General features: G+C 44.6%; 1 protein-coding gene across 2 annotated transcripts in view; it reads right to left on the bottom strand.

The window, feature by feature from the left end:
* LOC146705125 (peroxisomal succinyl-coenzyme A thioesterase-like) overlaps positions 1-15,984 on the bottom strand; it is a 28,493-nt gene that overhangs the window by 2,573 nt on the left and 9,936 nt on the right. The window contains exons 1-2 of one of the 2 annotated variants that reach the window (XR_014921287.1): positions 6,476-8,807; positions 210-271 (exon numbers count right to left, since the gene is read on the bottom strand). Coding sequence is in view for 1 of the 2 variants with exons in the window: in XM_085462712.1 (XP_085318838.1) it covers positions 191-271 (81 nt within the window). In the remaining variant the exon portion in view is untranslated. Of the gene's footprint in view, positions 1-190; positions 272-6,475; positions 8,808-15,984 lie in introns of those variants that run through there. The other variant, XM_085462712.1, reaches the window with a different exon arrangement.

The raw sequence follows: 15,984 nt of genomic DNA, 5'->3' as shown, positions 1-15,984 counted from the left end.
TAATGCACAACCAAGTCCTGCAGTGGTACTTCTGAGTAAAAAAAACCTCATAAAATATGTATGTGGGGTAATCAGGTCGTTAGTTTTTAACTGTTGCAAATCTGCAACGCCTGCCTTGAGAGGGTTAATCCCATTTCTAACCTTATTTCAACCACCTTCTTTACATAGGAAGTTGTGACAGGAAACTTACATCCAATGCAGACTCTTGGGATGGCCAGTTCTGATCATCCTCACCTACAACCAGCAGCAGAGGACACTGTAGCCGTCCCACCTGAACAGACAAAAACAGCAGAAGTTTTGTTTTTTTCACCGTTTTCAACTATGGAAGTTTCATGAAATTATGCATGGCTTTCTATCACCTCTTGCTGGCATGGTTCTAAGGGTTTCTGTTGTTCGTTTCTGTTCTGAGTTTTGAATTCTTAGTTATAGATTTCAGCTTTGGATTTTTAGTGAATATTTTTAAGTTTTGCTTTTTCATTGTTGGACAGTTGTAACCACCAGTGGCGTTGTTGTTAGCACTGTTGCCTCACATCAAGAAGGTCCTTAGTTTGATTCCACCATCTAGCCTGGGCCTTTCTATGAGAAGTTTTTCTGGGTACTTCAGCTTCCTCCCATGGTCCAAAGACATGGAAATAGTTGGATTAGGTTAATTGGTTCAAAATTGGCCATAGGCCTGAAGGTAAATGGAAATGGTTGTCTGTCTGTGTTAGCCCTGAGACAGACTGGCGATCTATCCATAGTGTACCCTGTCTCTCATCCTACAGCTGCTGGGGTAGGCCCCAGCACCCTTGCAACACTGAATTGGATAAGTGGAGGAGAATGGATGGTTTTACTGTTTAGTGTTTGAAGTTAAAGTAGTGAGATTGGGGACTGCCTGTCCCTCCTTGGGATTTGAAAGTAGGGCTGATGAGCTTGCAGCATAAGCCATCAGAAAGCAATTTTCATCCATCTATGTTGTACTGCTTGTCTGAATTTGAGTAACGGGGGCAACAGTCTGAGATGAGTCGGTCAGGCCTGAACTCAACCCAGCTACCTCTTCCAGCTCATTCGGAGGACACATTGCGTCTAACTTATTGGGTAAAAAATCAAGTTGATCCATTGGTTTCCTTGATTAATTTGTTGGCACACATTGAGTCATGCCTAAGCCAGCTAAAGAGATGGGATATTCTGGGTCTGCCCGAGGGCCTCCTCCCCTCAGGACATGCCTGAAATATCTCACCTGCGAGGAGTTGTTTTTTTTTTTGATGGTTGAAGTTTTATTTATGGTTATATATAGAATGCAGGCTTTGTATATCATGATGTAGCTTCCAACACTCAGATGATCTTATAATCCTCTCTCTCATACACATTGTTGCCTAGGTATTAGATATATAAGGTATATTGAACAATATGATCTTTTTTTTTTTTTCCCCCAAAATATACAAGTAATCGAAAATAAACAAACGGGTGTACTGTCTTTTATATACATATACATACATACTAGGGGTGCAACGATACACAAAATTCACGGTTCGGTTCGGTTCGATACTTTGGTGTCACGGTTCGATATTTTTTCGATACAAAAAAAATGTTCATGCCTTTTTAATTTGTCATTTATTAAAATTATAAATATATATTTTAACTCAAAAGTACAGTTTTTAAATTTAACCCTAGCCCTTGTGCGTGTTTTTTATTTTGACAGCGAATGCGCACCTGCGGACCACTTATGTGCAGCCCTGGTTATTTAGCTCGTCATATTGCAGCCACAGAAATTATTTTGTCCATGAAACCATAAAGCTGCACTTTCTTTTTGCCTTATAGTTTGGAAAAGAGAGTTTATTACAGAGAAATGTCTCTTTCCAAAATAAAAGCTATACTATCCGCTTCTTCTGGGCTATATTCTCAGCAGCATATTAAACATATAAGGAGAATCATGTGCTAACAGCTGTCTAAATGACTCGGCTAAAGTTAGTGGCATGCTTGCTTGTTTTTTTTCTGCTTCCACTTGTCTTTGCACTAGGATGATGTCGGTGTAAATGTGCAGTCATATTCGTTGTGTTCCCACTAGTGCTTTCAGGTTAATCTCGTTGAAATGACCTTAACGCCACAACACGGCAAATCTCCGTTAACGAGCTACCGCCGATCGCCCCGTGCATGGGGCTAGACGGCCAACACGTTAACGAGCTAACTGCGCTAACACACTAGTTCCCACCCATGTAATTGAGCATTGCATGGCACATCCAACATACTGTTTTACTTTAGTCCATGACTCGCTTACCTTCAGGGTCATACGTCACATGAAAACCAAAATAATTCCAAACGCCAGATCTGAATGAGGGTGGGGGAGGTCCATGTTGCAAGGAGAGCTTAACTTCTGTCTCGCTAGCTTGCCCTGCGCTCTTCCTTCTGACGATGCTGTCTGTGTTGAGCGCTCAGTGAATCTGCGTTCGACTACTCCGCCTAGGCTCGACAGTGCAGCCTAGGCGGAGTAGTCGAACGCAGATTCACTGAGCGCTCAACACAGACAGCATCGTCAGAAGGAAAGTTGATAAAATAAATTAAAAATTTTGTATTGTTCGATACATATGCGTACCGAACCGAAAGCACTGTATCGAACGGTTCAATATCGATACGAATATCGTTGCACCCCTAGTATATATGTATGTATATGTGTGTGTATATATATATATATATATATATATATATATATATATATATATATATATATACATACATACATACATACATACACACACACACACACACACACACACACACACACACATACATATATACACATATACAGTGGGGCAAAAAAGTATTTAGTCAGCCACCGATTGTGCAAGTTCCCCCACCTAAAATGATGACAGAGGTCAGTAATTTGCACCAGAGGTACACTTCAACTGTGAGAGACAGAATGTGAAAGAAAAGTCCATGAATCCACATGGTAGGATTTGTAAAGAATTTATTCGTAAATTAGGGTGGAAAATAAGTATTTGGTCAATAACAAAAATACAACTCAATACTTTGTAACATAACCTTTGTTGGCAATAACAGAGGTCAAACGTTTACTATAGGTCTTTACCAGGTTTGCACACACAGTAGCTGGTATTTTGGCCCATTCCTCCATGCAGATCTTCTCGAGAGCAGTGATGTTTTGGGGCTGTTGCCGAGCAACACGGACTTTCAACTCCCGCCACAGATTTTCTATGGGGTTGAGGTCTGGAGACTGGCTAGGCCACTCCAGGACTTTCAAATGCTTCTTACGGAGCCACTCCTTTGTTGCCCGGGCGGTGTGTTTTGGGTCATTGTCATGTTGGAAGACCCAGCCTCGTTTCATCTTCAAAGTTCTCACTGATGGAAGGAGGTTTTGGCTCAAAATCTCACGATACATGGCCCCATTCATTCTGTCCTTAACACGGATCAGTGGTCCTGTCCCCTTGGCAGAAAAACAGCCCCATAGCATGATGTTTCCACCCCCATGCTTCACAGTAGGTATGGTGTTCTTGGGATGCAACTCAGTATTCTCCTTCCTCCAAACACGACGAGTTGAGTTTATACCAAAAAGTTCTACTTTGGTTTCATCTGACCACATGACATTCTCCCAATCCTCTGCTGTATCATCCATGTGCTCTCTGGCAAACTTCAGACGGGCCTGGACATGCACTGGCTTCAGCAGCGGAACACGTCTGGCACTGCGGGATTTGATTCCCTGCCGTTGTAGTGTGTTACTGATGGTGACCTTTGTTACTTTGGTCCCAGCTCTCTGCAGGTCATTCACCAGGTCCCCCCGTGTGGTTCTGGGATCTTTGCTCACCGTTCTCATGATCATTTTGACCCCACGGGATGAGATCTTGCGTGGAGCCCCAGATCGAGGGACATTATCAGTGGTCTTGTATGTCTTCCATTTTCTGATGATTGCTCCCACAGTTGATTTTTTCACACCAAGCTGCTTGCCTATTGTAGATTCACTCTTCCCAGTCTGGTGCAGGTCTACAATACTTTTCCTGGTGTCCTTCGAAAGCTCTTTGGTCTTGGCCATGGCGGAGTTTGGAGTCTGACTGTTTGAGGCTGTGGACAGGTGTCTTTTATACAGATGATGAGTTCAAACAGGTGCCATTCATACAGGTAACGAGTGGGGGACAGAAAAGCTTCTTAAAGAAGACGTTACAGGTCTGTGAGAGCCAGAGATTTTCCTTGTTCGAGGTGACCAAATACTTATTTTCCCCCCTAATTTACGAATAAATTCTTTACAAATCCTACCATGTGAATTCATGGATTTTTTTTTCACATTCTGTCTCTCACAGTTGAAGTGTACCTCTGGTGCAAATTACTGACCTCACCTATTGTAGCCAACCTTTACATGGAGGAAGTGGAAAGGAAGGCTCTTGGCTCTTTCAAAGGAAGAGTACCCAGCCACTGGTACAGATATGTGGACGACACCTGGGTCAAAATCAAGACACAAGAAGTGGAATCCTTCACTGCGCACATTAACGCTGTGGATAAGAATATCAAGTTCACCAGGGAAGACACAAAGGACAACTGTCTGCCTTTCCTGGACTGCGCCGTGCACATTGAAGAGAACGGCAAACTCAACATCGAAGTTTACCGGAAGCCCACACACACGGACCAGTACCTCCTCTTTGACTCCCATCACCTTTTGGAACACAAACTTGGAGTAATCCGGACCCTACACTACCGGGCAGAACATGTTCCCTCTAAGCCTGAAGGGAAAAAGAAGGAACACACACATGTAAAGTAAGCACTCAAAACGTGCGGCTATCCTAAATGGGCGTTCTTAAAGTCAGCAAAGAGGCACAGAAAAGAAGACCAGACACCAGCGAGGGAGGATAAGAAGGACAGACGCAACAACATTGTCATCCCCTATGTAGCCGGCGTATCAGAGAAACTCAGGAGAGTTTTCTCCAAGCATGACATCCCAGTGTATTTCAGACCCAGCAACACGCTCAGACAGAAACTGGTTCACCCGAAAGACAAAACTCCAAAACACAAACTTAACAATGTGGTGTATGCTGTACAGGGCAGCGAGGAATGCTCAGACCTCTACATTGGAGAGACCAAACAGCCACTTCACAAGCGCATGGCACAACACAGAAGAGCCACCTCCACAGGACAAGACTCAGCAGTCCATCTGCATCTTAAGGATAAAGGACACTCTTTCGAGGATGCCAATGTTCACATTTTGGACAGAGAGGACAGATGGTTTGAAAGAGGAGTGAAAGAAGCCATCTATGTCCACTGTGAGCGACCATCTTTGAACAGAGGCGGGGGTTTACGACACCAACTCTCTGCCATCTATAATCCAGTTTTGAGATCCCTTCCCAGACGCCTTAACGCCCACTCACATCCTGGGCCATCTGACCTCAGGAATTCGCATGATAAGGTGGGGCCAGGTTTCACAATGAACACACCCGAAACTCTGGCTGATTGGGACCCACGCCCAGTTTCCCACCTTGGCTCAGGCGATTAGAGGATCATCAGGGGGTCCTTTTGTCCCTCTGTGGGGGGTCACTCCCACTAGGTTTATATCTGGGACTCTCCACCATTTGACCTTAGAACTGAAGAAGCTTCTCGGATGAGAGGTGAAACGTCTTCAAGCAACTTAAAGAAGTCCAGACGCTTTTCTTTGCAAGCTCCTTTGACTGTACCTGGGCTTGTTGCAGTGACCTGAAGTTACTAAACTTCACGAGTGTATGCACTCACTCCAAGAAGCGTATAATTATAAATATGAGCGTGGTGAAAGTTGGGCAGCACGCCAACGTATTTTGTCCCTCTGTGTGCTCGTAAGGGTCTGACCCTTTCACTGGTTTGATTTTTTTCCTTTTCTTTTCTTTGACTTTTCATCAAGTCTGTCTTTGTACGGACCGGCATTGTTCTCCTTCGTTTTGTACATTCCTTTTTGGGGGGCAAAGAAAAAGCAAGAATTTATTGGAATCGAAGAATGAACGTTTTGCGGTGCTGCAAATGCTTGGATTGTTTTGCCACGAGTTCCCGGCATGCAATGCGCGAAAGTCACGTGGTCTGTCAATCTCTATAAACCATCATCTCTTATAATGAATTTCATTCAAAATACTATTATAGAAAAACATTCTCATGGGTCCCATCAAAGTATATCAGCAATAAAGCTAATAAACATTATCCAAAGTTACTCAAATATATTTACAAAACTCATTTAACCACAGGTGTTGCGCAACAGATTCAATAATCTCATAGGCCGTTTTGGCATTTCATCAGAAGTAACAAAAAACATCCAAAACGGACAAAACTACAAAAATCAAATCACTCGTTCAACTCTAGATACGTTAAGTCAACATTCGGTCATAATGGAATAAACAAAAACAATATTCAATAAATAAAACTAATAATTGCACTTACTGTCGGTAGCCTAGCATTAGCTTACCGGCGTTTTAGGATGTGCGATCGCGGCTCCGCATTTTCATTGATTGTGACAAAACAAAACAAACAAATAACTCACCGTTGAGTCGATTGTGAGGTGGTGTAAAGATGAATGAATCGGCCGGGTTATTGCACGCTGTCAACTGGTCTGTAGTGTAAAATTTGTCGATATCTCACAAGTACGCCAACCACAGGGACAACAGCAGCCAGAGGAGCAGGGACATGCAGCTGATTGACCCGGAACTTCTACAGGGTTCATTCCCGCCACAATAAAGGGACTGGCAGTTAGTAGGGACAGAAGTTACCGTGGTTACACATGCACCAAGGTTTGACAAAGTTCAGCAATATGAACAAGTTCAACAAAGATCGAAGCGGGAGGCACGAAGGGCATTAGCACATTTTGTTCTATGGAACAGGCTTGTTGCTCATGGCTGGCTTGCTCAGCACTTACCACACGCTTAAAACATGGCTTTAATGATTTGCCAGCTATCTGAGCTGTCGACAGGTTTTCTCGGGTCAAAGGCAGGGGAATATCTTTTTCAGATGGACCAGGCTCCTCAGGGTTCACAAAGTCTGGTGGAGACAAAACATTGTTTTGTTCAGATAACGCGACACCCTCCTCAGAAAATGAGGTCCTCAACACAGAATCAGCGAGGGTAACGTAACCGTCTTTACGGGCTTGGGCATGAGTAACCACACAGGCTGGGTACAGCTTTGGGGTCACAGAAATCTCTGGGGCATCAGAACTGAGGGGCTTATCCAGCACCTCTAGACTAGGACGCACTAATCCGCCCACAATATCATTTCCTAGCAACATGGCAACCCCCTCTATGGGTAAGGTTGGGCATACTGCGACGGGGAAAAATCCCGTAACGAGTTCTGATTTGATATAGACTTTGTGAACTGGTTTAGGAGCATAACCCATCTCTATTCCAACCAGAAAATAGGACTTATGGGTGAGCACATACTCGTCTGCGAGAACTCCTGCAGTTGCTAAAGTGGTTACTTTCTGCTCATTCAGGTATAACACTATACTCTCTGGAAGACACTTTTTAAAGTCTTCCAGCAACATCAATTCATGCAATGAATCATAATCACTGGCTTTTGACGCAGAGCACCACTTGTCAAAGAGGATACCTTTTTCCCTGGCAAACTCCACATACGTTTGGGAGGGAAGTTTCCTCTGTAGCCGAAATTTCTGCCTGTATGCTTCTGGAACCAATTCATATGCTTGCAACACAGCTGATTTAACACAAGAATACTCCAAACTGTCTTTTAAGGGAAGCGCAACTACCACCTCTTGGGCTTTTCCAGTCAGTTTACACTGTAATAAAAGGGGCCAGATCTCACTAGGCCACCGCAAAGCACCAGCAATGCGCTGAAATGCTGCAAAATAAGAATCCACCTCAGCCTCTTTAAATGCAGGCACTAAAGAAATGCACTTACTAATGTCATAAGGAGTAGTAGACACGGGGGCAGAACCTGGACCATCAGCGGAGACAGATGAGGCTCGTGGCTGAGACTCCAGCTCCAGCTTACGCAGCCTCATTGTCTTATCTGCCTCTATTTCCAGCTTTCTGATCTCAAGCTGTAATTGAGCTCGCCTGGCTTGAGCCTTCTCCTCGGCCTCCAACTGGAGCCGTGCCAAGCGCATCTTTAGCCGGGCCCCGTCCCGTGCTTCTGAGCTTCCAGAGGAAAGGGGATCATAGCAAGGGGGAGCGTGCGCGGCGTCTTCCCCCGCTCATCTCCCACACTGTCATGACCCGTACCATCTTTATGGTCCCCCTCAAATGAGGAAGTTTGACTAGGCTCACCAGAGACCATAGGCACTTCAGGCAGATCAGGGACTTGCATTAAACCAGCCTCCACCAACTCGTCTACTACCCGCTTTTTCAAGTCACTCTTACGGAGTGTTTTAGAGACCTGTAGCTTAAGGTGTTCTGCAATTTTCAGCAATTCGCATTTGCGGCAGCTCTCAAGGAGCACAACAGATGGAGCTTTCAAAAAATCCTCTAAACAAAATGGAGCCGACATGGCGCTCAAAACAGGGAAAAGGGCAGAAGAAGAAAAAAATCCCAAAATTGAGCAAAACACACGTTCTCTCTTTCACAAAAGGGAATTCTCCTTATGGGGAAAAGGAGGATCCCGGACGAGCCGCCACTTATGTTACAACCCCCTCTGCTAGGCGTCAGGGAAGGAGTAACATACATGAGCCCGCAACACAAGTAAAGAAAAAGGTTTTAATTACAAACTTTAAACAGAAAACCGACAGGGCTGTTCAACAGACCACTGGGCAAACAATTATTACATAAAGAAAGAACAGTCAAGAGTAAAAGTTAAAGGTTAACTAAGGCAAGCTGGCAGCACACAAAATAAAAGCTAGGGGTTAACTAAGGCAAGCCAGCATCACAAAATTCTACTCACAGCCAGCTAGCAGCTCAAAACTCTAATCAGGCTGAGTTCAAAGCATGCACCAAGGTTTGACAAAGTTCAGCAATATGAACAAGTTCAACAAAGATCGACGCGGGAGGCACGAAGGGCAAACTGCATGTTCAGTCCTAAGCAGCAGCCACTGAGTGAAGGACCTCCAGCCTTTTGTAGCCACAGGTGGGCACGATCAGCCACTGATTGCCTCTTGGAGCATCACGGGATCCCCGGGCAGCCGATCGTCCGTGTGGTCTGGCACACTTCATTCTGCATAAGAGAGGGTTGGCACGGGTCTCCCAGTAACCAATCACACACAAGTCATGGCACACATGGATTTGCATGAACACCAAAAAGGCAGTCTCACTCCCTCCAAGGCCCAGGGCCGTAACATTCATTCATTAAGTCTGGCAGTCATCAGGCCTGGGTATGGTTAGTTAATTCATGATTTACCAAGGTGTGCAATTACCTTTTCACATAGGGCCAGGTAGGTTTGGATAGCCTTAATAAATGAAATAACCTTTTAAAAACTCAATTTCATATTTTCCCAGGTTATCCTTGCTATATAAAAATTAATTTTATCATCTGAAACATTAAGTCTGACAAATTTGCAAAAAATAAATAAATAAATACAAAAATAAAAGAAATTGGGAAATGGACAAATACTATTTCATAGCACCTTAGCTTTGTGTCACCCTCACCTCTTGTGCTTTTGACTAATGTCGACTTTGGACTTTTGGCTCTCTGTTGGTTATTTATTTACACAAATCCAACCTTCCTTTTATCTTCCAACCCCTCTTTTATCTAAAAAAAAAATCTTGAAACAATAATTGTAAAACAGCTACATGATTATCTGCAAAGGAATGGTTTACTGCAGAATTTGAGTCAGGGTTCAGAATTTATCAAAGTACAGAAATAGTAGTAGTGAAGGTTATAAATAATTTTTTATGGCCTCTAACAGTGGACTCATCTCTGCAGCATTTGTCACTGTTAACCATAACATTATATTACACAGATCACTGCATGCTGTAGGTATTAAAACTAGTATGCAGCACTGGGTTGAATCACATCTGTCTAACTAGGGTTGCCAACCGTCCCTTAAAAAAACGGAATAGTCCCGTATTTCGAAACAAAAGTACACGTCCCGTATTGAGCTAATAAGGGACGCACTTTGTCCCGTAATACAGTGATAATCAAAAGTAGTCTATAACTTTTAATGGAATTAACGCTTTGTTGGAAAACATAATTCCCAGCCCCTCTCCTGCTTTGTGACCAATGAGCTGACAGCACACTTATGACAATTCGAGTATGACAATTCAGATTACCGCTCATCTCATTGGTCGAGGAAAGGTCGCTTACGGAGAAAATACCGGAAGACAACAGATGACCACAACAAGAAGCATGGCCAACAGGGAAACAAACGCCGACACTGCGGTGCAAGTCTCGGATGACAGTACACCTAAAGCTGGGCAGACACTGTGCGATTTTCAAACTGCACGATTGACTCGCAGGGGTTAGAAGTTGGTAGGTCACGATGCAGGTCTCACACTATACCGCCCGATGCTCTGATGCGACCTGAGTGCTCACACTGTGCCTCCATAAAATGAAGGTTATAACAGAAAATCTGTCGCTCGCTCCCCCTCTCTTTCACTCACACAGACACACACACCACCACCATCAACTTTGCTAAATTGCTAATGAAAAACATTGATCAGGCAGCTGTGATTGAGCAGCAATGTAGATCCAACTATTTTCACGGTTGTTGTGGTCGTGATAATTTTGTGATGCCACATCGAAAAGGCTCGGATGAGCTTTCCAAAGTTCTACAAGTTGTGCCTCCATCGCTTGTGTCCAGATCACACGCTGCACTGCCGTGCTGCTCCGTCTTTTTCACCGACGTTTACATGTTTGCGCGTGAGCAGTGTGAGCAGCTGCGGTGACACCCTCATGAGCGATTGATGATCGGGAGCTGCTCGAGGTGTTAATCGCTTCTCGTTACCCCACGTATACTAAACGATGCACAATGAAGGCCAAAATTGGGCAGATCACCAAATCGGTCGCATGACTCAAAAATCGGCTCAAAATGGGCCAAAAATCGCACAGTGTAAGCGCAGCATTAGAGCAGCAATGTTTGTTCCCCTCAGAGAAAGAAAAATAGGCTGCAAAAGTACAGGGAGGAATGGGAAAAGGAAAACACCTGGCTGGAAAAGTGCACGATAACACCTATAAAGCGCACTGCACTGTGTGCCGGCGCACTTTTTCCATAGGCATGCTTCTAATGGTGGGCACATGAAGAACATGAGGGGCGTGAAAGCTCGGGGAACCTTTAACCAATTTCTTGTCCACCAGGCCACGGCAGAAGCAGATATGGCATGTAAACATTGGTTTGTTTTTTTAAAACCCTCTGGTTAAGGTTAATATGGGCATGTGCAGTGAATATCAGCGCTATGTGGCCAGAAGTGTGATAATTTATTTTGTGTAATAAACAACTGCAAGGATAGATGATTACAACAAATAGATGACTAATACATAAAAGTAATACATAGATGAATAATGATGATGAGTTAAGATACGTAATCATGGGAACAAGCAGGTTTACAAACAGGAGCAGCTGATTAGCATTAGAAAAGCTGAAATAATACCTCAACTGAAGCCAATTGTACTAAATGCACTAAATGTGCACTGTTACAAGAATGATTTTGTTCTATTGTTTTCTATTAATTTATATAATTTTAAGTTAAGCAGGACAGAGTTATTTTAAAGAAAGTTTTACTTATATTCTCAAAAGTTAAGCATGACAGGCTTCTGTTTAAGAAAGAGGCCTGTTTTACTGTGTTAATGTTGTCATTTTGAGCTAAAAATAAATGGCTGAATGATCATTTGTTTCCCATATGGTCATATCACAAAGAATATGCATCTGCTTAAATCAAATTCAAGTCAAATGGTTAAAAAATTATTTCACACACAAAAAAAAGAGCTACCACACTGGGAAGGGTGAAGACAACTGGGTTGCCCGGCCCTGGCCACGAGGTGTCCCTTATTTATTTTTCAGGGAGTTGGCAACCCTATGTCTAACAGACTTCAATTTGTTCATGTAAATGGGGATTCTTCCTGACACACTAAGGTCACTGCTGGCTCTAAAGGAAATGTGTTCATCTGCTTCAGAGGTTAGGGTGGATATGGAAAGATGTATCTTTGTGCAGTGTGCGTGTGTAGGCCTGGGTCTGAGGCGCTCAGCACTGTTAATTAAGTAAACTGCAGAAATGTCTTAAATACATAAAAACTGGGATTACCTCTAATTTTCTGCTTTTAAAGTCAGATTGTCATGGGTCACTGACCCAGTGTTGTGTATTTATGGAGTGTTGATTCTTGTTACTCGTTATTATTTTGATCTCAAGGAGTGATTTATTTTTCCTAGTCTCTATTGGTATTGTTTAGTTTCCTTGTTCTTATGAATTCTCTGTTAGTATTATTTATCTCTTGTGTAATTCATATGACTTTAGGTTGTTTAGCTTTCTTTAGCGCTCCCCTCCTGTTCTTCAGTCTCTCTTTTTTTAGGATCTCCTTTTCTAATTCAGTCTTGTTGTCTTGGCTTACTTGTGGTTCCTAGTCTTTATCTCTGTGTTCTGTCTTCAGCATGCCTGTGCTTGGTTACTGTGGCGGAGGTGTGGTCCCGGGCGCAGCTGCAGGGGAGGAGTGGTGCAGTGAGCTCAACGGGGCGGTGCTGGAGACGCAGGTGAGAACAGCTGATGGCGTTTGGACTGATCATGGTTTCCTTCCCTTTTATAGTGAGACGGGAGAGGAACGGAGGGGAGACTGGAAATCAGCTGAGACCGGAGCTGTCAGACTGTGGTCGGTCATAACAAATGAAAACGATAAATAAACGTGGCATCTGGCGACAAACAACTGTGCGTGTGTGTACATGTGTGAAGTGCATTTCACAGTTACCTTTAGTCTCCCCAGCCCGTAATGTTGCCCTTTGTATATCTGGTGCTCCCACTCTCTGTTTCTCTCTCTCTCTCGCTGTCTCCCTATGTATCTGTCTCTCCCCTCTTTCTCTTGGCCTTGTCATGTGTTTGTTATTCTCTTCTGGCGTCATGTTTGTGTGTCTTGAGTCTAGGTCTTTGTCTCTGTATTTGACTTATTTCGTGTCTTATTTTGACAGCCATCGTCTCGTGTGCATTGTGTTCAGGTTTTTTTGTCTCGTTATTACTAGTTTGCTCCAGCTGTGTTCCCATGTGTCTCCAATTCTCCTAATCATCCTCTTTGTTTATACTGTGCTAGTCTTCCACTGTGCTTTGTCAGAGTGTATTGTTATGTTCATGCTTTTGTCCTGGTCCCTGGTCTTAGTTTCCTAGTGTTTCACTGCTTGAGTTAGTTTAATCAGCTTGGAACCACTTCCAATTTGGATGCAGGAGACAGACCGCTCCCTCTACTTTTAAGGTTAGGTGTAAAACATTCTTTTTTGACAAATATTATAGTTAGGGTTGAATCTGATGACCTTGAATCCTCGCTTAGTTACCCTGCAATAGACCTAGACCTGCAAGGGCCTTCCCATGACTCAATGAGTATTCTTCTTCACTCACATCTTTTCACACTGTGTTTATACACTGCTCTCCATTTAACCATTAGTTATTATTAATCACTGGCTCTCTTCCACAGTATGTCTTTTTTCCTGTCTCCTCACCCACAACCCGTTGCGTTGGCTACCCCTCCCTGAGCCTGGTTCTTATGGAGTTTTTTTTCCTGTTAAAAGGGGAGTTTTCTTTTCCCAACATTCTCTGCATTATAAGGTCTTTAAAATACAATATAAAATACCCGGATGCAACTGTTGTTGTGATTTGCTGCCAATTGAATTGAACAAATGTGATTTGTATCAATAGATAATATAATGCATACCACTTGTTAACTCAGGACAGTGGATGCTTTTAATCTTTTAATACTAAAAGCTGAGCTGAATTATGCATATAGCAAGTCTTGCTCGTGCAGAGGGTGTTGCTATGTAGGAAATGTAAATTACAAAAGTAGAATGAAGCAAGCACAACTACACAACATGAAAGTCACTCATAGTCTAGGAGGTCACAACACATCCTATCACAACCACAACCAAAAAGGAACATGATAAATCTGAACACCAACTCCTTTCAAAGGCATTAATTACATGAAAACAAAGCATCAACTTTTCTAAATGCTGTTTGTGACAGGTGAGACCTGAGTCTGGGAACCCTGGTCTTTGCCCCTTTCATAAGCTCAGGTGTGGGCAATTAACTATTCTCTAGCAAACCTGAAGGTGTGAGTGCTTGGTCCAAGCTGGGCAAGTTGGTGTTTTTAATTCCTTTCTATGAAAGCTTGATGCGGGTCCCACTAAACTTCTGTTAGAATGGTGGGAAACATTGCGTTCCTGTGAGAGTAGTGAACTTCACCGCCACTGACCCACATTTATTAGAGTGTGACGCAAACTTGTGGACAGAGTACCGAGCTGCTGCTTTGCCAAGTGGATTTCTGGTTGCGGGTAGAGGACCCGCCACATCAGTGTGTTTTAATTTGTTTTAAACTGGTGTAATTCGACATGGGGCCCAGCCGGGCACAGCCCGAAAAGGGGACATGGGCCCATCCTCCCACAGGCCCACCACCCGCAGGAGGCGCGGAGGCCCCTGGCGGACTAATCCCCGGCTGCCAAGACTGGCAATTGGGACATGGAATGTCACCTCTCTGGTGGGGAAGGAGCCTGAGTTAGTGCGTGAGGTTGAGAGGTACCGGCTAGATATAGTCGGGCTCACCTCTACGCATGGCTTGGGCTCTGGAACTGGTCTCCTGGAGAGGGGCTGGACTCTGTCTCAGTCTGGAGTTGCCCCTGGTGAGAGGCGGCGGGCTGGGGTGGGTATACTAATATCCCCTCGGCTTGGGGTTTTTCCCGGTGGATGAGAGGGTTTGTTCCCTGCGCCTTAGGGTCGGGGAACGGGTCCCTGACTGTCATCTGCGCTTATGCGCCGAGTGGCATTTCAGAGTACCCAGCTTTCTTAGAGTCCCTGGGTGGGGTGCTGGAAGGTGCTCCACCTGGAGACTCTGTTGTCCTGCTGGGAGACTTCAATGCTCACGTGGGTAATGACAGCGAGACCTGGAGGGGCGTGATTGGGAGGAACAGCCTCCCTGATCTGAACCAGAGTGGTGTTTTGTTATTGGACTTCTGTGCAAATCACAGTTTGGCCATAACGAACACCCTGTTCGAACATAAGAGTGTCCATAAGGGCACGTGGCACCAGGACGCTCTAGGCTGCAGGTCGATGATCGATTTTGTAATCGTATCACCAGACCTGCGACCATATGTTCTGGACACTCGGGTAAAGAGAGGGGCTGAGCTGTCAACTGATCACCACCTGGTAGTGAGTTGGATCAGGTGGCGGGGGAGGACGCTGGACAGACCTGGTACACCTAAGAGGCCCCAGTCCACAATATCTTCAACGCACACCTCCAGCAGAGCTTCAACAGCATTCCGAGGGAGACTGGGGACATTGAGTCCGAATGGACCATGAGTCCGAATGGACTATGTTCAGCGTCTCCATTGCCGAAGCTGCTGCATTGAGCTGTGGCCGCAAGGTGGTTGGTGCCTGCTGTGGCACCAACCGGGCTTGGTTAGCCTGTGGGACTCCGGAGGCAGCCGAAGGGTATCGACAGGCCAAGCGGAATGCAGCTCGGGCAGTGGCTGAAGCAAAAACTCGGGTGTGGGAGGAGTTCGGAGAGGCCATGGAAAAAGACTTTCAGACTGCCTCGAAGAGATTCTGGCAAACCGTCAGGCGTCTCAGGAGGGGAAAGTGGTGCTCTACCTGCACTGTGTATCGTGCTGGCGGAGCGCTGCTGACTTCGACTGAGAAAATTGTCAGGCAGTGGAAGGAATACTTTGATGACCTCCTTAATCCCACTGACACATCTTCCGAGGAGGGAGCAGAGTCTGGGGATGAGGGGAATGACCCGTCAATTTCCGGAGGCGAGGTCACTGAAGCAGTTAAACAATTCCTTGGTGGCAGAGCCCCTGGTGTTGATGAGGTCCACCATGAGTTCCTGAAGGCTCTGGACGTTGTCGGGCTGTCCTGGTTGACACGCCTCTACAATGTTGCGTGGAAATCAGGGGGAGTTTTTTTTTTATTTAAAAAAAAAAAAAAAAAA

Source organism: Copadichromis virginalis, linkage group LG7 (genome assembly GCF_057382275.1).
Source record: "Copadichromis virginalis isolate Kocher_CV1m ecotype Utaka linkage group LG7, C_Virginalis_male_GT1.1, whole genome shotgun sequence".
Classification (NCBI taxonomy): domain Eukaryota; kingdom Metazoa; phylum Chordata; class Actinopteri; order Cichliformes; family Cichlidae; genus Copadichromis; species Copadichromis virginalis.
The sequence above is the reverse complement of the archived record's forward strand: the minus strand, read 5'-3'. Positions and strand labels throughout refer to the sequence as shown.